Source organism: Lepisosteus platostomus, chromosome 8 (genome assembly GCF_059453375.1).
Source record: "Lepisosteus platostomus isolate fLepPlt1 chromosome 8, fLepPlt1.hap1, whole genome shotgun sequence".
In the NCBI taxonomy this organism is placed as follows: Eukaryota; Metazoa; Chordata; class Actinopteri; order Semionotiformes; family Lepisosteidae; genus Lepisosteus; species Lepisosteus platostomus.
Window position 1 is genome coordinate 21273882 of NC_142618.1, and position 22801 is coordinate 21296682.

At 40.5% G+C, this 22801-nt stretch overlaps 1 protein-coding gene across 4 annotated transcripts; it reads right to left on the bottom strand.

The window, feature by feature from the left end:
* Positions 1 to 285: 285 nt before the first annotated feature.
* LOC148657077 (integrin beta-1-A-like) lies at positions 286 to 16088 on the bottom strand. Of its 4 annotated transcripts, none has more exons than XM_088642895.1 (16): positions 15947 to 16088; positions 14859 to 14928; positions 14252 to 14337; positions 12796 to 13012; positions 11205 to 11375; positions 10527 to 10765; positions 10034 to 10189; positions 9343 to 9438; positions 8764 to 8853; positions 6641 to 6781; positions 6340 to 6542; positions 5900 to 6132; positions 3501 to 3723; positions 2930 to 3165; positions 1331 to 1497; positions 286 to 1174 (listed from the first exon to the last, which is right to left on the bottom strand). In XM_088642895.1, the coding sequence occupies exons 2-16, from the start codon at positions 14926 to 14928 to the stop codon at positions 1109 to 1111; spliced, it is 2394 nt and encodes a 797-aa protein (XP_088499021.1). In that variant the 5' UTR covers positions 15947 to 16088; the 3' UTR covers positions 286 to 1108. The 4 variants fall into 4 exon arrangements, with proteins under 4 accessions (XP_088499021.1, XP_088499020.1, XP_088499022.1 ...); XM_088642894.1 differs by having other exon boundaries at positions 3501 to 3759; XM_088642896.1 differs by lacking the exon at positions 11205 to 11375 and having other exon boundaries at positions 3501 to 3759.
* Positions 16089 to 22801: the final 6713 nt, after the last annotated feature.

Here is a 22801-nt window from a genome sequence, read left to right on the forward strand (position 1 = left end):
ATGGTTTGTGCCGTAACATTTGGAACTGTTTAAGGAAAGTAGAGCGATCAGACATTTAATGGTTTTTAAGAATCTGGTAAGTGAATCAGGGTGAAAAAGGGAGTAAGTGTATTAGAGACTGACAGGTCTCAATAGCTCGCTTATTGTGATATCGGAATTTCAAAAGCTGACCTGAAAATTTGCAGTGTCAGCAAAGTGCTGGAAAGACAACTACCAATATTTTAACAGCCCTTTAAAACAGCTACTAAAAGAGATTTCAAACAATGATACACAGTAAAGCTGTGACACTCATAAATAAAGTTTTAATTTCCAGTAAAAAAACAAAATGAAACAGGGTAATAAAAATTAACATCTGAAAAGATTTATTTAAGAAGAAGGCCCGACATCAAATGATGTTTCATAAAAAAAAACATTTTCTATTTCTCTTTAGGAATTTGATTGGGATTTTTTTCCAGAATCATAACCATTGATTCTGTTTCTGTCAGTTAAAAAATGAGAAAGCCACCATGATAACATTCAGAAATCAGGAATCAGATAATCATTTCAGTTTGCTAATGTGTAAAAAAAAAACAAGGACATTTTTTGGAGTTTACAAGACTTCTCGTGAAATTCCCACAAGCACAGTGAAATGCACAATCAGGTCATCATGCTTATTTTTAAATAGTTCTGAGAAAGAGGGATGTTTAGCAACCTTCAAATCAAGTTGAATCTTTCCACTGTGGAGAGGAGATGATTTTACCAATATCCACCTCAAAGCTGGGAAATGTTCTAGGCGTTCATGAGCTCCATTTTTGGATCTGTGTTTCTCTCTTTCTGGAACTGCTTCCACACATCACTACTCCTGGCATGGCGAGTCAGTGACAAACACAAAACAAGTGTGAAGCTGAACATTAAGACAAACAGGAGTCTGCGTCATGTGCGTCCTCAATCAATAGACAGTACTAGAATTCTGACGGGTTTTGTGCAAGACCAAAACTTTTTTCTGATCGCTGTTTCACGTATATGCTGACAGTGTTCACAAAACTCCAGTATCATCATAAAAATGAAAAAATTTGATTGTGTTTTTCTGACCAAGAGTCTATAATTTGACAATATTTAGACAATACCATCATTGGTCCTTAAACTTCGGGTTGAGGACAGTGGTGACAGCACTCTTGTAGATTGGATTCTCACCCTGCAATTAAAAAAAATATACATTGCTAATACATAATAATTATAACAACACTGAGATAGTTTCTGTGTTGTACAGGACAGAAACATTGTTTTGCGTTATGCCAGTATGTTAAAATAACTTGTTTTGAACTCAGGGCTATTTAGTCAGATTGCTTACCGTGTCCCACTTAGCTTTTACAAGCTCTTTCTGGAACCTAGCGAACTCCCTCTTGTCATGGATTGTTGTGATCAGTTTCCAGATGATCAGCAGGGCCACTCCAATGAGCACAATAGACCCAGTGGCCACTCCAGTGATTAAGAGGACATCAGGACCTGCTGGACATGCTGACCGCAATCGCGGGGACACTGAATTACTATGCTTTGGCACAGGCTCCTGAGACACAACATATTCAAATGCATTACTAGAATCTCTATACCTTGCCATGTCATTAACTCAATTCGTCATGCTATATATAAACAGTGAGACATTCTAACGAGTTTGTTCATGCTGTTCAGCCAATCAAGGTGTCCACTCAGAGCCCAGACTGAGCACGACGTCCCAAGAGTTATTGGTTAGAACCTGGGACATGGTTATTGGTTAGCCATCTGTGACCAGGATTCTCTAAGTGGCAGCACAAAACTGGCACAGGTTGGCAGGGGCCTAAGTCAATCAGGGCTAATGCTGTAACACCAGCGAGCAAGGCATGATTCCATTCCAGACACAAATCATTGCATAGTGACACCACTGAAATCCCAGCGTGTTTTTTTTTTGCCAGCTGCAATACCACGACCATCAGAAACTCATCTGCTCCAATCTGAACTAAAACTAAAACGCATGGGCAATCCTGTTTGTCATCGCAGGTGGGCTTGCCAAGTGGCTGGAGGACCTGATCTTACCAAGGTACATTCCTGCCATAACTTGAGTGCAACCTAAATTTAGACACTTGCTGTTTGTGACATTTCAGAAATATCTGAGGATTGGGGCTTTTATGGAGATAGCTATTGTGCCATGTGTGGAAATACTTTGTATAATTCTAATGCATACGCAATGATCACTACTGAACATCCATTCATGGGAGTAACAGAAAGTCACCAGAGCTGTACTCAGACTAAAAAGGTTTCCTGCAAAACTGCTTGGATTCAGATCCCCATGGGAGATGCGCCTTGTGTGCTTCTTCTTGGATGTTCTCTGAAAAACGGTCTTTTTCTTAACAAATTAAAACTCAGTGTTCTCTGAACTGCGCTGCGACCTCTTGCGTCCTCTACGTGGCAGTGTGTCAGCTGTGACCTATTAAGTGGCTCAAAGATCAGCGGGTTGGAGGTGTCAACTAGCACCCCTCAATCTCCCCACTGTAGGGTCTGGGGACTCAAAGCAGAATTAACATGTGGAAAAAACACAACTGGCTATTCCAAATTGGGCTGGTGTAACAAAACATTGTTGGCGATTCTAAATAAAGAAGGTTTCATTCCACTGGATACCTGTGGATTATAGAAGAAAATGAAGAATATACAGTAGCTGGCCCACTGCTCTTGTTTAATGCTTGAATGGTTTGGCTCCAGACTACAGCAGTGAACCGCTATGCTCCTAATCACACAGATAACAACTGCACTCCTGGGACTCTGGCCTTCTTTCACTGGAAATGGAAAACCCAAAAGTTTACTCATGACTCGTTAGTGTCTGGATGTGTTAAAATGCCTCTTTCCAATGTGGTTTAGCATTATTGTGCAGACCAAGGGAATCAAAACAATTAAAAATGGAAAAAAAAGGTTTGATTACCTAGTTTTTCTACAACATGAAGGTAGGAGGTATTGGCTCTGTTGTCATCCTGATACACGAAGTGGACCCAGCAGTCATCTTCGTCTTTTTCCTTGCACATGTAGAAGCCAGTGTTGTGGTGCGCCGGGGGAAACTGGCTGCTCTCCTGCACCAGTGTAATGTTGAGGTGGCTGCACTGTCTCTGGCACTCCTCCTCCAGCAAGCCCTTGCTGAAGACTCTGCACCACACACAGTCCCTGCCGGGCCACACAGCCATCACCTGGATGTCCGCGTTCCTCACACTCGAGTTTGATATACAGTACTGGCTTCTCTTGTTAAACAAGTCCACTCATGTGCTGTTCTACACACAGAGCTATTTATTAACCATCTTCACCACGATTAAAGCATTTTTTCTGCACTGTGTGAAATATAAATGACTGAATACAATAACATTCATTGCAAAAATGTACTGGTGTCTGTGTCACCCTGGGCTACGTATGTTATTAGGGTAATCAGGTGCCTAATCTGCTGTTAGCTGTAAGTCCTTGTGCAGTGTCTAGGCAATGTGAGTGCCTTGTTATAGTTCACCCACCTGTGAACGCTGCACCTGTCGGGGCAGGTGGGGCAGATCTCACAGGTGGGCCCCTGGTACCTGCTGTCGCTGCAGACGCACACGCCACAGACGCAGCTCCCTTTGCCATTGCACAGGGCCCCAGTCTTGGCCTCACAGCCAGACGTGCTCAGAGGGCAATCACAGGCACTTCCCGTAAATCCGGGGAAGCAGTTGCACATCCCACACTCACAGTGGCCCCTACCTGCAAACCAGAGGCAGGATCCTGTTTCACGCAGTCCTGTTGATGTCACATGTTAATGGAAAAGGAACACAGTTTCTCCCAGAAAAGGGAACGTGACCATATGGTTAGCACACGGCATGTTGTGATATCACTTTTTAGAAGAAAAGAAATTAGAGAGCAATTGCAAAACATCCACCCATTCATTTTCTAACCACTTTATCCAATTCAGGGTCGAAGGGGAGCCAGAGCCTATCCTAGCAAGCGACGGGCACAAGGCAGGGTACACCCTGGATGGAAAGTCAGTCTATTGCAGAGCAGACACACAGACGTGCACACACTCACACCAGGGCCAATTAACCCACCAGTATGCCTTTACACTGTGGGATGAAACTGGAGCACCCAGAGGAGACGATACAAACTTCACACAGATAGCACCCCAGATCCAGAACTGAATCCAGGCCACATCCCTGGCTAGCAATGCTAAGTACTGCACCATCATGGTGCGCATTCAGTCAAAACATCCACACATACATCCATTTTCCAAGTCCACCTGTCCTGGTGATGGTCGTGGTAAACACTGACAACAATGCAAAGTTTTTATTTTCCAGGTGGACGAAATTCATAACAAAGAAATGCGCCGCTCAGTTTTCACCACAGTTTGCCCATGGGGAGAATCAGCACCTACTATATGTGTTTGCCTGAACATAATTTAAACTGATTTCTTATTCATCAGAGAATTGCTCACTTGTGAACAAAGACGGTTAAATATTACTTACTGTATGTGCTGGTTTCCATGTGCATTTTTTTTATCCCGTGGCACTTGAATAGTTATGGTGTTGTGGAGTGCAGCCTTGAAGGACTTAAAAATACGCAGAATTACAGCTAAGCTAAGTGTTTGATTTTGGACTACCAGAAAATTGATTGGATGTTTGCTTCCTGTGGTATCTCTGTGCAGATATCGCAATCTTTGGTATGGAACTATCCACTTTACTTTCCTCAATTATATTTATTATCTAAACATTTTATCAGCTATTAGCTAAACAGGTCAGAATAAACAGGCATTTTTGTCTTGCCGCCATGCCACAGAAGCCGATGATCCCAGCAATTCAAATTCTATAAATTCGTACTTGACGAATCCCGGCATTGCTGTCTTCTCTAACCTGTACAATGGTTTTCATTCCATTTGGCCCCCAATTTGTGTTGCAGAACTCAGCACTGTTGCTCTTTAGCACACTATTGCTGTGATCGGCACACAAGATGCTCATATTTCACTTAATAAAGCTGGCCCGATCCAAGATCAATTACTTAGACATGATAGGTCATCCTGCACATCATGGGCAATTGATACATAAGTTCACACTAGTGTCTGCCAACCCCCTGCAATAACATTGCAATGTTATTGAGATCAGCACACTACAGGAACCCAAAGTCTATAAACATCGTAGCGTTAATTGTGGCCAATAGACGCCTCCATTCATACTACACTCAGTTCAAGCTGCCACCACATGGACTAAATAGAAAAGGGGCTAAAGATGAAGGTTAACGGATGGCAGGATGTACTTTTTATAGATCATGCATGATCCAAAACATCCCAGAATATCCAGTCTTCAAGTTGGAACTGCAGCTATTTTCCTGGCCTGTGTTGAGTCAAATCCGTACACTGCGCGTCTTACTCAGTGTTCTACTCAGCGAACGTATATCATCGCAGACAACTGGGAAACATGCAGCAGGGCATTGGAACAGTCCGTTGGAATGACATCTCCACATAGCATGTCTACAGGCACGAGAGACAGGTAGCCTCTCAGACTTTATTGTATTTATGAAGTCGGGGTTTGCAGAGGGAAGCGTTCCTCTAAAAACGTTGATTTCCAGAAAGGCCCACTTTTGAAAGTGTCCACTGACTTTTTTCTCCTCTCTGTGGAGGGAATATATAGCCTTCCTTTTCAACCATCTCTGCTAGTCCACACATGCTCGGGGAATGTGACTCCTCAACCAGCTGCTACATCTGACTCCCAGCTGTACAGGTCATGGCAGGTATCAGAGAGTTCAAAGGGTTGCTGAGTCAATGACGTTTCTAAACCTTGAAATTTTTTTACATTAACTACTGTTCTTAATGACTTCCAAACTCAATTTGTTTTTGCCTACACAACACAGAAAGAAACAGCAGGTTAACGTTTGCTGCATGCCTCTCTTTTACCTCCACAAATCAAGCCCTGGTACTGGTCGCATCTGAAGTTATCACACTGGCAGTATTTTCCGTAGTAGAAATGGTTGGGGGTTTTCTTTTTGCAGACACACTCGCCGCACACACAACGCCCGTTGTTGCTGCAAATGCTTGAGCTGTTGTCCTTCCTGCATAAGTCCATCAAGCCCAGGGCGTCAGCTTCTTCGGCACATTCACAGGAGGTACCCACATAACCTTCCTTGCACCTAAAAGGAGAACAGAGACCCATCACACCAGCCCCAGAATCACTCCAGTGTTCATTAATGGTTTTTTTTCTCGATACATGCAATACAGGTTTTAATTCAATTGTCATAAAATAGGCTTAGCAGGACCATGTACAGTGACACAATACATCTGAAACATTTCTACTGTAGTGGAAAAATCACTCTCACAGTGTCATAAAAAGGTATTACCTGCAAACACCACATTCTAAAGTACCACTGCCATTGTTGCATTTGGGGCTGTCTGGGGTTCTGTTTTTGTAGCATCCGCACTGACAGATCACCTTCAGAAGGATCTCAACTTCTTCACTGAAACCCAGGGCTTTCAGAGTAACTCGAATTTCCTCTGGGTCCTTCGGGCACTTGTGTGCAACAATGCTTACGTGAAATTTCACCTAAGCAAACACAAAACAAGGTGGTTTTGGCAGATCTCGCCAGAGGATGACGTGCATAATGCATGCTGAAGAGGATGTGCAGTAGAAAAGCAACAGACCTCATCTCCCATTGAAATATTCAGACATCTCCTTCCCTCTGTCCCAGACTGGGTGGTGTTGTCTTTGCACACAGCAGTGTAGCTTATCTGGAACCCTTCAGGTAATCTGCTGTTCTCCATTATGACTTCAGATGTCAGGGCCTGTTGGAAGATTTGCTTAATGATATCCATGGACAAAGCGACCTGAGGCACTTAAATATTCCCATGTCCCACCAACCACCCCTCTGTAAACATATTCTACATAGTTCAGGTGGGTAGCTGCGTCAGCATGCGTAGGATGCAAAGGAACAAGTAATAGGTTTATTCCATGCTGAAAAAAAGAAGAAAGAGAACACAACGTTTCGGCCGTGGAGCCTGCTTCAGGTGTCCTATTAAGTATATCAAGTATATAATAGACACCTGAAGAAGGCTCCACGGCCGAAACGTTGTGTTCTCTTTCTTCTTTTTTTCAGCATGGAATAAACCTATTACTTGTTCCTTTATATTCTACATAGGGACACAATAATAACAATAATTCCTTGCATTTACAGTATTTTATAGATGTTTTACAGAATTACATCCAGCATCACATTCTGGTTGGGTTCTCTGAATGCCACCATAACAAAAAGAGATGCTTAGATTTATGGACATATCTCCTCACCTCCTTCCCCCTTTTCGCCAACTTCCTTATATAGTACTTTCACCTGTTTTATAATATTAATATCAGTGGATACTGCAAATACAAATACTGTAACATACTGGACTGTTGACCTTGTTTTTCATTGTGTGTTCTGCTTTTACAGTATGTGGCATGTATGAGTAAAGGTTTTTGTACAGTATATGTTTGTATGTTTGGAGGATGTTTTTTTAAATGTACCCAGCAAAACAAATGAAGTTTCTTGTGGAAAAAATAAAGTTCTTTCTAAGTCTAAGTTCTAAGTATATAGCTTTGTATCCCAAAGGATCTTGAAGTGCTTCACACACAGGAGAGGACCACATCTTCCATGACTGAGCTACAGTCGTAGCCACTGTGGGCCAGCATCTCCAAGGCACAAGCAGATCATGTAGACAAGTGAGAAGCTGCTTCATCATTTGCGTCATTGCATTTTGATTGAATTATCAAAACTGGAGGATTTCAGCAAAGCCAGGCTGTACATATCCAGAGTGGACTATATTCAGGATACCAGTGTTAACATCCCTACTCTTATGGAAGGTGCCATGAGATCTTTAATGAGCAAGTAGTCAGAACTTCAGTTTAATCTTATCTAAAGCACAACACCTATAGCTCGGTGTCTCTGGTTAATATACTGTGGCACTAGTTTGGAAGTTCTGGTCCAGAGGGCAGAGAGCCACCAAAACCACTTTTAGCACCAAAACCACTTGTAGCAGAAAATTTATTGTTTTTTTTTGCAAAGGTTCAGCCAGCCTAGTACTGACCACACTCTTGGTTACTTTCTAATACCTGACAAGGAGGTAAGGGTACTGCCTGCTGTATTATTTAAAATAATTAGTTGTACAGTATGTAATGAGGAATAATACCACATAATTAAAACTCTGCCATGACAAACTATTTAAAAGGTTATGATACTTTAATTAACACACTTACAAGTACGCAAATTAGGTTTCAAGTTAGGCTCTTTTTTATGTATTAGTTATTGGAAACATGTTTGGAATAGACTTTCTTCGTAGGAGATTAATTGGTCAAATTTGTTCAAAACACAAATCAGTAAAAATACAAGGACTATTATTATTCTCTTATTAGTTTCTTTCTACATTTCAGCATGGAATCAACGTCTACTTTTTCCTGTTTACTTTGTTTCTTATAGTCAGAGAAAAACATATGAAATGACTGACTCCTCACTTGGCCTACCCTTCCTAACAGCTGGATAAACCAACCTCTATTATACAGACCTCTAGACTAACTATTAAATTCATGTCTGTACACATGGACACTATAATCAATATTCTTGGAATAATTTTTTCTTATGTCTTGGGAATTTATGAAGTTTTTTTTCTCAAATCAGGATAAAAAGTTAAACATTTGCCTTTATGATGTTATGAAAACTGAACACCTTGAACACCTAATTTAAGTGGCTGGAGATTCATTGCCATAATAAAAGCCCACATAAAAGCCCAGGACTCACATTATAGGCATCCACGATTAACTGTAATATATTATGGGAGTCATTTGAGAGGATTCCAACGGCACTTTTTGGAAAGTGGATCTTTAAGCCCTAAAAAAAAAAGGGAAAAATAAAGGAATCTAAGAATTCAAAAGACATATTCACTGTTCCCATCCATGTGATGAAATCCATTCAATTAATGGATACAGGCGGTCTTTTACATCAACAGACATCTTTATCAAAGACAAAATCAGAGTGGCTATAAAGAGCTTTTCAGTAAATAGCTATTACATTTATGTGAGGAGGGAATATTGGATATTTACTTTTGAGTATGCAAAAAGTCACATAAGCCTTTTCAGGTAGGTTCACCCACTAACAACTAGGAGGTGTTGGAATACTGGTCACAAGGGAAACAGAGAACAATAAAAATGTCTGGACACCAGATAAAAAGGAGTACGTAGTATATGTTGTTCTGGATTTGTTTATGTAAGACAAATCTTTTTTATTTTTCTAGACAGAGACACGCTGCATAATGATATTGTCATGCAAAGAGGGCATAGTTCCGTTTATCTATCTGAGACTAAGACTTTGGAATCTCACCTCATATAAATGCAGAACATCACGAGTGACAGCAAAGATTGTCTGAATGTTTTTCTCACTCAGCTTCTCAGCAAGATGAGCAATAGAGGGATAATCCTGTGGAGTCAAAGAGATGGACAGAGCCCTTTACAACAGAAATAAGAAAAGATCATATAAAATACTTCATAGAGACTTAATTGAGGTGGAATAGTTCATATAATGCAACTATTAGCCATTCACAGAATGCGTGGATTGGTAGGAAAAAAATAGGACAATATTACTAAATGCAGATTCTGGAAGCAAGAATATACACAAGAACGTAGCGCAAATAATTTATTGAAAATAAACCTAAAATGCAGTATATTTTATTAATGCTGAACCTTCAGAAATTAAGCCTTTGTTTTTAAAGTTAAAGTTGTGGTCTTGTAAATGTCTTCTTTACTCTAAGTGGCCTAACAGAGAGAAGACATTTCACAAAAATCCCCTTGAATATTTTAAGATACAGCTGGAGGAAATACTCTTTCCATTTTGTTGGCAAGTACAGTAGCATACCGGAATGTGAAATTGCACAACTTTGCTAACCCTCTGACATGCTCTACATTTGTTCCTTCTGTTCAGGACTATCAGTACATTGTTCTTTGTTCTTCAGGGTATCTTGCTATCCAGCATTGCAAAGTGAGAAGGAATTTTAAAATCACATTAAACAACCTACATAGTAGTGACTCATTGTGTACGTGTTATTCTCCAGGTGGCACTTTCCATCATTTGGCAAAACAATTCCTCCCAGTTTTCCATCTCCGGCGAAGTGGAACCCAGCATCAGTGGAGAACACCAGCAGACGGGTGACGTTCCTCCAGCCAATTTGCTCCTTGAAATACAAGAAAACACGACTTTTTTCCATTCATGTAACCTCAGAACCTATTCTTCTAAAAAATATAACCAAGCACAAAATCACATTGCAGGTGTGATGGGTTTTGTAGAGACAGCCTGGGTAACGCCTGCCTGTTCCACTTCTTCTAACTCACACAATAATCAGAAATTCACATCCTGGGAGGAAGATGTGGAAAAACAAGTGAGGTCTGAGGAAAACAAGTGTGCGCACAAAAAGGCACACCAGGTGGTTCTATGTGGTGTCCTCTTTGTTAAGGAGGAAAATCCGGGCTCTTCAACTTCTCGGTCTTCTTTAGCGCTCTGGTCTTGCTCACCTCACACACTGCCACCTGCATCAGGGCATCGAAACCTCCCTCTGGGGAATCCAGATTTCCTGAGATGCGCTGCTCTCCAACCAGGTCATGGAACCACTGCGCGTCGTTCGTCAGCCTCAGCACGTTTTGAAAGCTGAAGGGCCTTGCGCAGGGCTGTTTCCTCTTGCAGGGATTCTCCAGCATGTCCTTGGTGGTGCTGATGTAAGGCATTACCGTCTTGTCCACAAACGAACCAAAGCCTGCAGCAAGCAGAGGGCCTGTATGAATGTTCATACGCTTTGAGGTGTCGCTGTCTCAGGAAGGCCAGGAGCGTCGCTAAGGATGACAATCAACCTGGTTTCTCACTTTTCTCTCTGCTGCCCTCTGGGAAAAATGATAGGAGCATGACGGCACGCACCTCCAGATTCACAGACAGCTTAGTGCAAATAAGAATTTAATTGTACTTTGTGCCTATGACGAATAAATTGAACTCTAAACTCTGAACTTCGTAGTATTGGCCACTTTCCAAAGTCCCTCTTGCAAAAACGGAATTCCCTGGTAAACTTTAAAAAACACACCGACCAGACAATAGCACAAAATTAACCACAGGATGCTGTGGCTCAATTCTGTGGTTTGTAACCACCTCTGCCGCAGATACCAGCCTACAATGTCATTCCTCTTTGGGCTGTAAATACCTACCTATCCTGAAGTCATCTGTGATACCTTCCATTTCTTTCATGAGGTCTGTCCCAAGCCTTTTTATATTTATTAAGTCATCTTCCATGGAGAAGGAGAGGTCCATAAGGTAGTACAAGTCAATAGGATAGGCCTCCACTCTTTTGAACTTCACCTCAAAGGTCTGAGGTTCTCCTGCAAATCAGTATGAATGGCCAACTATTAAGACTGAAAAAGTGTTTCGCTGGAGTCCAGCTTTTGCTGGATGACCAAGACTGAATTTCTTGGGATCAGTATTTAAGAATGAAAAAGGACTACGTACACCAAATAAATGACATTACATCTTCACCTTGGTGATTTTGTTTTGTTATACCATTAGAGTTTCTTTTGTATCCCGAGGACACATTACTAATAAAACAACTAATTTTGATCAACTGGATTAATGATAATGTACTATGTAACCTCCATTTACTGTATATGCTGTAGAAGTGCATTCATGTTCAAACTATGTAATCCTCTACAGGGCTGTGGGGGAGCTGGAGCCTATTCCAGCAAGAAAGGGGCGTCAGACCCCCAGATGGGAACCCTGACACACACACTCACACCAGGGCCAGTTTTCCCAGAAGCCAGTTCACCTGCCAGCACATCTTTGCACTAAGGGAGGAAGCCAGAGCACCTGGAGGAAACCCAAATGAACAGGGGAAGAACATACAAACCCTACACAGATGGCACCAGTAATTGAACCCAGGGTACCACTTTTTGTGATTAGCATTCTTAAACAGTTCTGAAACAATTAAGCCTTTCTCTAGAGACACTGTCAATTCTAACAGTGCAGAGAACTTTCCCTACAAACTAGAGGACTATCCCCCAGATCACACGATACTGTGCACGTGACTTTCTCATGAAGGAAGCAGAAACAGAAAGCAACTGCCGGCATTTGTGTTTTTTCACATTGTTTAACGTTACCTAGTCCTGCAGCAATTGTGTAAGTGTCAAGAGTTACCTGAAATAAACTAGAAAGATCACAGATGAAAGAATGGGAATTCAGTGCAGCAGCCATGTTGTGTAAGGATATGACCATATGATTTTACTGACAATAAATCCTGTATTTTAAATGAGAAGTCCAGCATACCCACCCCACATTTATGCCAGGTATGCATACCAATTGAATTACAGACACACTGTGTACATTTTGTAATAACTAAATGTGGTGATGACCTTTGAAAATGTCTTAGTATTACTATAATTTTTCTCTTTCTTTCAATATTACAGAGGAGCCAAGATCACTAGTGGCTACTTTAAAAGAATACATATTAATGCACCAAATCTATTAAAAGTTACCTTCTTGACATAATTAATACTGTAACCAGTAAACAGGCTAGACTGACATTTCTGTAAAACAAAGCAACAAAGCAGGACCCAGAAAACAGAATGTGCCCCACTTGAACTTCCTGTGGTAGCAGAGGGCATGTGAGTGAAAATCACACAGTTCTTCTTTTTACATTTTCATACTTCTTTATTTTTGACACGTGGTCAAAATTGTGTGTAGTTCTTTGCTGTTTCTAGTTAACAGGGGAGAGTAGTTACTGTCAGAGCCATCAAATATTGTACTAACCTATCCGAAGATTTACAAGCAGTTTCTGGGGTTGCAGCTGCTTGATTTCATGAGGTTTCAGCTTCTTGTCCTTGCTTTGCGTTGTGACATTTTCATTGAGAAGCAGCACAGTGGAGCCCCTGGGATCTTCAATCTGGTCTCTTGGGCAGCCCTTCTCCATCAGGGTGGTCACGTCCCCGCAGCGCTCAGCCGTCAGTTGCCCAGGTCCTATAAACGTCTTCACAAAAGACGAAAAAGCAAGTAACTTGCACAACACGAGTTCTCTTGTTTAATAAAACTAACAAACTAGTTTTAAATGTGTTTTCCACGTCCTTTCACTTTGTGGAGAGGACAGTTTCAAACAGGAGAAAGAATACACTGGTCAGCTTGATTGGATCAGCTTAAGCCTTCTCTCAGACATGCTGCTGCACGCCTGCAAGTTAAAGAGACATATATTATCTGTTGCATTCTGGGCCTTGATGACTGGAGTCAGGCTCCTTTGGCTAGAGTTTACAGTGCACATCCCTGGATGTGTAACAGTTACAGTCAAAGCCTTGGCAACACACTGTGGCTTTCCTGTAATAGTACTTATAATCTCTGCTTTACCATTTGGCTTCCAAAATTGTAAATACATATGGAGGATTTATCTAGGCTCTGCATTGGCATAAGCTTTAGTGCCAGGTTAGATCAGAACTGCATTAAGGGTATTTCAAGACATAAGTCACATTCCCTCACTGGCACACAGCACCTCACAGTAACTGGGTAGAAACCGGGGTTTAGCAGCTGCAGCAGGGTGCTGGGGAAATTCTAGAAGGAAGACGAAAAGAGAGTCTGCAAATGAGAAGAGGGCATCAGGCCCATCCAGCTTGTTTCGTGATTTTAGTATCTAATTGATCTGAGGATCTCATCCGGCTGTTCTGTGAAAAAGTCAGATTATCCACATCGAATACATGCTTGGGTAGTTTGGTCCAGTTTCGCAGAACCTCCTGCACTGACACTTAAAACTCCATCGCTGTCCTTTTTGTTTCACTGTTTATTTTTGAAGACCTCCATAAGTTTAACGCTTAATGCTTCAGTGGTTTAATGTTTAATGCCTTTGAATACTTGAATCAGTCCCTCTTGCAGTCTTCTCTGTTCAAGACTAAAAAGATTTAGTCCCTTTCAGCCTGTTAGAACAAAACATTCTTTCAAGCCTGGGGATGCACTCGGTCACTCTTCTTTGGACTGATTCCCGAGAGCACAATTCCAGCAAAGAAAGAGGTTCAGTCCTAGGTGTTTGGCTTTTTCTTTATTGATAAACACAAAGGTCTCAACATACAAAAACTCATTTCAATTCTAAGATTTTTGAAAACCTGATTGGGCTAATAATATTTAGAGATTAAAAAAATATTGATAATGCAGGCACATGGTGGTACCTTGTTATAATGCTGGCTAAAAATTCTGTTTCTATGAGCTCTTAGGTGAGAATTCTCTTTACCTCATTAAAACACCATGCACACTGTGGGCCAGACACTAAACACTCCTCACAGGTTTGAGCGCTCACAGGATTACATTTGCGTTCACCTGCAAAGACAAAGCAGACCCTCCATGAGCCACCATATCCCTCCCTCCCCCCCCCCCCCCAACAAAAAATAATTCTTTCAATGAAACAACCACATCCAGACTTATGCTGTGAAATTTGAAATTTAGCATTTTAAATAAAATCCATAAGTCTCCAGTCCTCGTTCATTTGTTTCTGGTAATTGCTCTTTGAATCCTAGGTGAACTACAATTATAAGAACCATGATTATTTCTGTATTTCTTATAAAAGGCATATCTAAAAACTCAGACTCTATCCATCTGTGGGGATTCTTTTTTAATTTTGCTTTTTGTTAATATCTAAACATTTAAATAGACAGCCGTTATGGTCAACAAGCAAACTCATTTTCTAGTTGGTATCTGCAGAACTGAATCCGAAACACAAATTCTTTGTTGCACGGGACTTTCCAGTGAATGGTTGCTGCATGTATTTGCAGATTCATTAATAACCTCTGAATAAATCATTACATTTACTGGACTTAAGGGATTGATTGATTCCGTCTTACCGCGTTTTATCTGCTCCCCGTCTATTAAACAGCAGAACAATCCCGCAACAATTAATCTTTGTGAATTCATCTGTCAATAGAATTGCACACAGATTATTAACCCAATGAACATTTTTATTTAAGGTCACATTACACTTTTTTATTTTTATTACCGTATTACAGATAGAAAAGCAACACATTACATAAAATTTCCTACATATGAAAAATGTTATTTTCCTATGTTTAAATCATCCTTCCCTTAATTTCTGTATATACATACAAGGTACAAATGAAACATTTGGTAATAAGTTGCACGTTATTAAAAAGTGCCAACAAAGGAGAGGATGGAAAGTTAGATGATGATGTTTATTATTTAACAGTTACATTATTCATGATTTGTATTTCATTGACTATACATTTACATTTTTTAATTGTATATATTAATAATCACATTTTAATCAAATTTGTGTTTGCAGGTCTGCAACATATTTGGATATATGATGAAAAATATCAACTTAAGTTTATTCTTTAAAAACAAAGTGAACCGATACACCCCCAGACCAGTACAGCTAAAATTTTTGAAAATAGTTGCTTTTATGTTCTTTTAAAATGATGATGGCAGGACTTTTACATTTGAACATTTAAAATCATATAGTACTTTATAGCATGAAGGTAAATCAGAATATGTTATGTAGAAAATGATAAGAATACTACAAATAATCCAATCTCACAAAAATGTTATTTGTATAATAATCACAAGAGAAAGAACTGCAGAATCATTACCTTATTTAGAAATCTGTGAAAATACCAAACTAATTGGATTTTGAATTATGCAATATAGGGTCGGTATTATGTTTTGAGGACTTGGCCTTTGTTAAGTGTGAAGACATGAAATTAGATCTAAAATGGATTTATAGTCCTGTACATCATGGTTATTTCTTTATCTGTAATCAACTCAAATTAACTGTTAAAGTACTGGGTTAAGCAGTGAACTCCACATATTCATCCTTAAATTGCTGGAAAAAAGTGGCTAACTTAATTAGCTGAATTTAGTTCAGAATGGGTTCAGTGCACCCTTTCCTTTTCCAAAGTAGAAATCAATTACTTACCTCTGCTGTCTGTTTCAGTGCTCACTGAAATGATTCCTGGAGACAAAGATAGGTTCAGCCCAGTTCAGGAGACCTGAATATTTATTGTCCAGCTCAGTCTGCTGTAGATGGGATCTGACAGATATTTCACACAGTGAGCAACAGAAACTACCCAGAAAATGAAAAGGCTTTTAACCCCCGAACTGCCAGATCCTAATCATCTTGTTATAATACATTTCCTTGATACAGATATTTATGTCAGACACTGTATTAACCTGAACTTCAATTTGACCTTATTAGAGTTCTTGGAGGTATATATGACACTAAGTCAGAAAGGATTTTAAATGTATCTTTTCTAATGAATGCTGTAACATCATAGCTCACAAGAAATATAAGAAGTGTGCTGATGGACGTACAGTATGGTTGCTGTAGGTATGATTTTCAAAAAATGTAAAACAACTAAGGAAAGTGAAAAGGCTTCTGTTGTACTGAGAAATATTTCCTATTTTTTAATTTTTTGAGTAGGGTTACACTGCATCCAGGAACTTCCAGCAAACAAGAAAATGTTTCTCACATTCAACCTTTTAAACCTCCAACAGTGATTATTCCCAAACTTAACAAATTTGGAGTTCTTGATGACTGGATGATTATGCACAGAAATACACATTGAGTGCAAAATGCTGGACATGGAACAATTTAGCTTTATTCCAAAATAAAACTGCTGCAATTTGACCACATTTACTTCAGTTGTCTGCCAGTATTAGAGATGCTGGAAATGATGCGATTTCAATAGTGTTCAGATAGGATGGTTTAAACTCTAATCCAGAAGCTCAGGTGTGGATATTTGTTTTGGAGATTTTGTTTTAAAGGGTTACAGTGACGTCACTGTGTTAGACGACCTCCAGAAAGTTCAAGAACGAGTCACAATGTCCCTCCACAAGATCCTTCTGAGTTTTGCTTACTATCAAGATGGGAAGGGCTCTTTCTTTAGAAACCTGAAACTGAAGAGACATTCTATAAGAACTAGTGTATCATAAACAATGACAGCTTCACATCTCAGTGCTGCCTATTCAGCTTTGAGGAGCCATTCCAACACTTTCTATGATCACATAGAAAATCCTAAAAAGAGAAGAAGAAACACGATTACTGATATAAACCAAAGACCGTTAAGGCATATTAATACCTCATTAAACATAATTATTTCTTTAATTATGGATCATTCTGAAGAACCTTTACCAGGAACATCAAATGTCAGACTTGCTTTGGATCTGTTAATTGCTGAAAACAAATTGTAAACAAATTCAGCTCCGGATGTCTCTGCAAGGATTGTTTTAGAAAATGCTCCGAGAGGAAATACTCATTTCAGCCAAACAATTCCAGTTTACTCTGAAGGCATTGTGCAGAGGAGCTAAAATAGATACAATAGACTGATTTTTTTCATGTTTGTTGTTCTTACTTGGATGAGACGTCTTGAAAAAATAAAAAAATTAGTTCTTTTACACAAACGTCCAAAGACAATAAAAGGAAATGAGCTTGGGGAGGGGGAGCCAGAGGCAGCAGTGTGGAGCTATGGCCAGGGTTCTGCACTTGTAACTAGAAGGTTGTGGGTTCAAATCCTAGGTGACATGTACTTGTACTTGTGAGCAAGGCACTTCACCCAAGCTTCTCTACTAAAAACCCCAGCTGTAAACATAAGCTGGTTTGGATAAAATATCAGCCAAATTTATTAATAAAGGTACTGAATGCAGAAAAGGAAGAGATGTTAGTGGGAATACTATAATAGTAGTATAGTGAAGGGCACTATGTTGTTAAAAAGGTGCTGGCCTTCGGATAAGATATAAAACCAATTTCCTGACTTTCTTTAGTCATTAAAAACTAAATGATGCCCAGGGCGTTTTTTTGAAAAGATTAAGATGTGACCCCGTGGTGTTCTGGCCAGTTTTCCCCCTGGCCTTTACCAGTCATCACTTCCTAATAATCCCCGTGTATGAACTGGCTTCATCACTCTCTTCCTCATTGAGGAAACACATCAAAGGGAAACCAACGGAAGAGCCCAGGATAAGGAAAGACTCGTCAAAGAGCACTTGCTGACTCATTTAAGTACCAGACTGTTATTGAGTCTCCAACTGCAGGTCTTTTCTTTATCAAGACATTGCGTTTTATTTTAGAATAGACAGCTGTTCATTTTCTCACCAGTCTTCTTCTGGCTGACACAAAAGGCCAATAAACACGTCTCAAAGAATTAACAAACTTTTTTCAAGGGGCGTGACTGATACTGGAGGAAAGGAAGTTGTTTAGACAAAAAACATTTTTCCAGGTAGATACTACACACTGGTGGGGGGGGGAGTCCAGCCAGCATAGTTATAGTTAACACCCAGCAGCCATATCACCCTGCAACTCACAACTGGCAACCCACTGAAGCTCAGCAGGTGTGAGCCTGGTCAGTACCTGGATGGGAGACCTCCTGGGAAAAACTAAGGTTGCTGCTGGAAGAGGTGTTAGTGGGGCCAGCAGGGGGTGCTCACCCTGCGGTCCATGTGGGTCCTAATGCCCCAGTGTAGTGATGGGGACACTATGCTGTAAACAGGCGCTGTCCTTTTGTTGAGATGTAAAACTGAGGTCCTGACTCTCTGTGGTCATTAAAAATCCCAGGGCGTTTCTCGAAAAGAGTAGGGGTGTAACCCCGGCATCCTGGCCAAATTTCCAATTGGCCCTTATCAATCATGGCCTCCTAATAATCCCCATCTATGAATTGGCTACATTACTCTGCTCTCCTCCCCACTGATAGCTGATGTGTGGTGAGTGTTCTGGCGCACTATGGCTGCCGTCGCATCATCCAGGTGGATGCTGCACATTGGTGGTGGTGGAGGGGAGTCCCCATTACCTGTAAAGCTCTTTTAGTGGAGTGTCCAGAAAAGGGCTATATAAGTGTAAGCAATTATTATTATTATATTATTACCTGTAAAGCCCTTTGTGTGGAGTGTCCAGAAAAGTGCTATATGTACGTGTAAGCAATTATTTATTTTTTTTCAGTGGGGAGATTTTTTTACTATCATAGATGCAACATTCCTCCGATTTGTATGTTAAAAGGTTTTTTTATACATACAGATGCAAATTATTATTCAGGGAGAACTTTAGATGCTATGAAATTTAAAGATCTTTATGATACATCAGGACATATCCTCATAACTGTATCAGAGACTGTATTCCTTAAACAATCATCAGAAGACTTCATTTTTCTTCCAAAAATGTATAAAAACACTATTCTAGCAATAAAGTTTGGTCATACAAAACATCGTATTAGCAAACCAATTACTAACTTTTTATTAATTGCAATTCATCAGTTTTACTCTTCCTTCCATCTTAAATAAGAATGAATAGCAGGACAGCACCACCTAGTGGATTAATTCTGTACATTACACTGACCGTGTACACATTATCTGATGTCTTCTGCGCCTTCCGGTCTTTGATACTAATAACCATACAATATACTGACTATCTGGCTTGCATTGACAGCGGATGTATGTAAACATAAGTTACAAGGACCAGGACATAGAAATTGGATGACTGAGTAGTATACATTGATTAAGAGAGCCGCTGTTCATTTAAGTACTGTCTTTTAAATTTGATGTCACATTTAAAATTAAAAGCAGGTTCTTTGCATTTAGGACGTAATTTTCTGAAATAATACTATATGAGCACATTTAAAGTAAATAATGATAACAAGACCTCTTAACATAACAAATGGGTTACTCCAGGGCAGTAGAACAGGTACAGCACTAAGACACCGTTGTTTAGGCACGGCTTTTACAGCATAGTGCCACCTGCGTTTTCTAATGAAATCAATTCTAACCTAAATCAGTTTAAAGATGGCCGCCATTGTCCAAATTGTAGACGACCCCCGGTGTGACTGTGATTTATGCAGGTAGAGGGAGGACACCATGACAGCTAGAAGTCATCACCATGGGAACTGCCGATAATGGTAGGATGGACATTCAAAACTGGCAGCAACCTGGACACCCAAGCACATCCTCCGCAGATGAGCATGCCTGCTGCACTGCAACCATGGTAAGAGATGACCTGTGAATCTCATTGCAAATGAGATGAGAGCAGTTCTTCTCCTACTGGGATGCGCCCAAATCTGCCCATAGCCTCAGGGCAGTGCGACACCCCAGCTGGGCGTGCCGTAACAAGATCTTCAGAACAGACAGGGCCAGGAAAACAGACACATATGTAGGCATAAGGTACAAACCAGTGCATGGAAACAAGACAAACCAAATTCACAAGCCTGAGCTCCTTTGTCGGGCAGATAACTGACTTCTTTCAAGTCCCTCATCTTTCAAAACTGGGTTCCAAAACAGTCTCTCAGCCTCTTGACAAAACCCTCAAATATAATTCTCTCTCGGCGACGATCTCCGAAAGTCATCCAAGCGTCTCACGGTTCCAAAGGCCGGTCACTCCTTTCTCTGGTGACTTTGGTGACCAAGAGGATCTGCCGTCTGGTGATTCAAAACCGCTCCAGAAAGCCTCTGCTTCCTTCTCCGGTCTTCCAGCGCGCCGGTGAGCTGAGGGCAGCAGCTCTTTCCTCATAGCCGGCCGTGCTCTTGCTGTGCGTAGCGTTACTCCCTGGACAGAGGCAAACTCCGCCATCCTAAGAGACCAAGTTGTCTGCTCCAGGAGAACTCTGCACTACGTTTCAAGGGGGAAGATGTTGCCTTCTACGACAGAATCTTGCATATTGAGGGAATGGAGAAGGGTGCATAGCCATTTCAGCTGCATTTGATACTGTGTTAAAGACAGTATGACAGATAAGAGGCCCTGGACCAGTATCTTCACTGCCCTCTGCTGACTCCCAGTGATTTCCATCCCACAGAAGTGGAGGGAAAGCCATTATATTAAATAGTTGGAAAACACAACGTTTCGGCTGTGAAGCCTTCTTCAGGTGTGTGGAAGGCTTCACAGCCGAAACGTTGCGTTTTCTCTCTTCTCTTTTCAGCAGGGAATAAACCTATTACTTGTTCCTTCGCAGACTACGCATGCTAACGCCGCTACCCACCTGAACTACTACTAAATAGTTGGATTATCTAACAGGGTAGCACAAATTGTGCTGGAAGGTCGGGCTGGCAGCCAAAATATCCTCCAAGGGCAAGAACGACGTTGCTACCCGGGCAACTTCCGTTGGGGGGCGGGGGGGATACGATAACTGGCACAAAGTTCCAACCTACAGTCCAGTCTTGCCAAGATGAAAAGTCGTGAGCATTTTCTGTATCGTGCAGACAAAAAAGTCCACTTTCTTGGGAGGGAAAAGAGAATCACTTTAGAGCAAAAGACGCGCAGCTTCAGAAATGGTGGTAGTTTTTGGAGGAATCCAGAAACTCCTAGAAGCTAATTTGAGACGGAAAATGTAGTGTAAATGCTACCATTAAATAAAGGTAACTTAATATTACAAAGCTAATGAAACAAGTAGCTCATCACAGCACCTCTATTTTTAGTGATGTGCTCAGAAACTACCTACAAATTACTTTTCCTGCAATTATTTTAAACATCTCAATAAGTTTAAAATAATTAAGCAGTTATTTTAAATGAGGCCTTAAGTTAAAAATCTGCAAGATATGGTGCTTATTTGTACTATTATTGTTTTGATCATTTTAGACTATTTCTATTTCTTTAACTATTTTTAATGGCTTCAAGAAGAAGCAAAGTGTGCAGTATTGACAATAATAAATCAATAATAAAGCCAAAGCAAATTTCAGATTGCAGTTTCCAGCGCAAGGATGGTCACACAGGTCTGGCGTTTCTCCTATTTTTGAACTGCCACTTTGAAAATTGAAACCTGTGAAAAAAAACAACAGCCCAGGAAAATGATGAGTATGAGGCTTCTGTCATGTGTTGCTTTGTTTTGTCTGGTTGTTAGGTGGGATTTTCTGAGGAAAAAACATGCTGCCAATTCACTATCAGCGTGGCAGCAGAATGGAACAGCCTGTATAGAGCTGTATCGGAGAAACTTTCTGCAGAGCTGAGAAGTGTGGCCAATAAGGGCACACAGAGGTCATAACAAAACATCGTCACCAGTGCTAGAAGGTGCGGAGTTCTCTCTGTTTAACCTCACAGGAGGCACCACTCTTAGAGGAACAATCACAGTGCAGTTTGAATCGCAGACATGTTTTTTAATCTACAGTTTTCATCCAAATTTGTGATCTTAAAAGGTTTTTGCAGGACCTGTTGCTTATAATCCTGTCTTTGAAGTTAATCACAGGCATTTAAAAGTGCTGAAAATGTGAAAAGCTATATTGGATATAACTGGAATGCAGAAACTTTTGCATTGCAACACCTTGACCAAGCAAAGTATTTATAGAAGCGGATGTAGAAGAAAGAGCAGAAAGGGAGATGTAGGAGGTGACACCTGAGGTAGTACATCTCGCCAGCATGACAAGAGCCCCTATACAGAGCTGAGACCATTTAGATTTACAGTACATGTCACCCTGCTTTCATTTTTTAGCCACACTGCATGCATTTATGTGCATGCTTCAGGACATTTCCCCTGCTCAAACTCAAGTAGAGGAAAGGTCAGCATGCTTTTTTTAGGTGAAGACATACTGAGCATCAAAAGAAACACCACTGCATGTTCTTAGAAAAAAAAAGTACATAAACATTTTTTATTGATGACATTTTTTCATTTTTTGGTCACATGTGACTGGCCACATTTGAGTGACTAAGTCACAGGTTAAGTTTCAGTAATGGCTGGCTGTATATCCAATACCAAACTCCAACATTTTGCATTTAAATGTATAGCAAAGCTGAGGCAGTGAACATCAGAACTGTATATCAGTGTAGAGATTCAATTCTATACAGCAACTGCACTCATCTAACGGATTA

Coding starts and splice junctions, on each gene's coding strand:
- LOC148657077 (XM_088642894.1), bottom strand. CDS start 14,928: ATGAATTCACAAAGATTAATTGTTGCGGGATTGTTCTGCTGTTTAATA. Junction 13,013..14,251: donor GTGCATGGTGTTTTAATGAG/GTAAAGAGAATT, acceptor TCTTTTGTGAAG/ACGTTTATAGGACCTGGGCA. Junction 10,190..10,526: donor TGCAGGTGGCAGTGTGTGAG/GTGAGCAAGACC, acceptor TTGTATTTCAAG/GAGCAAATTGGCTGGAGGAA.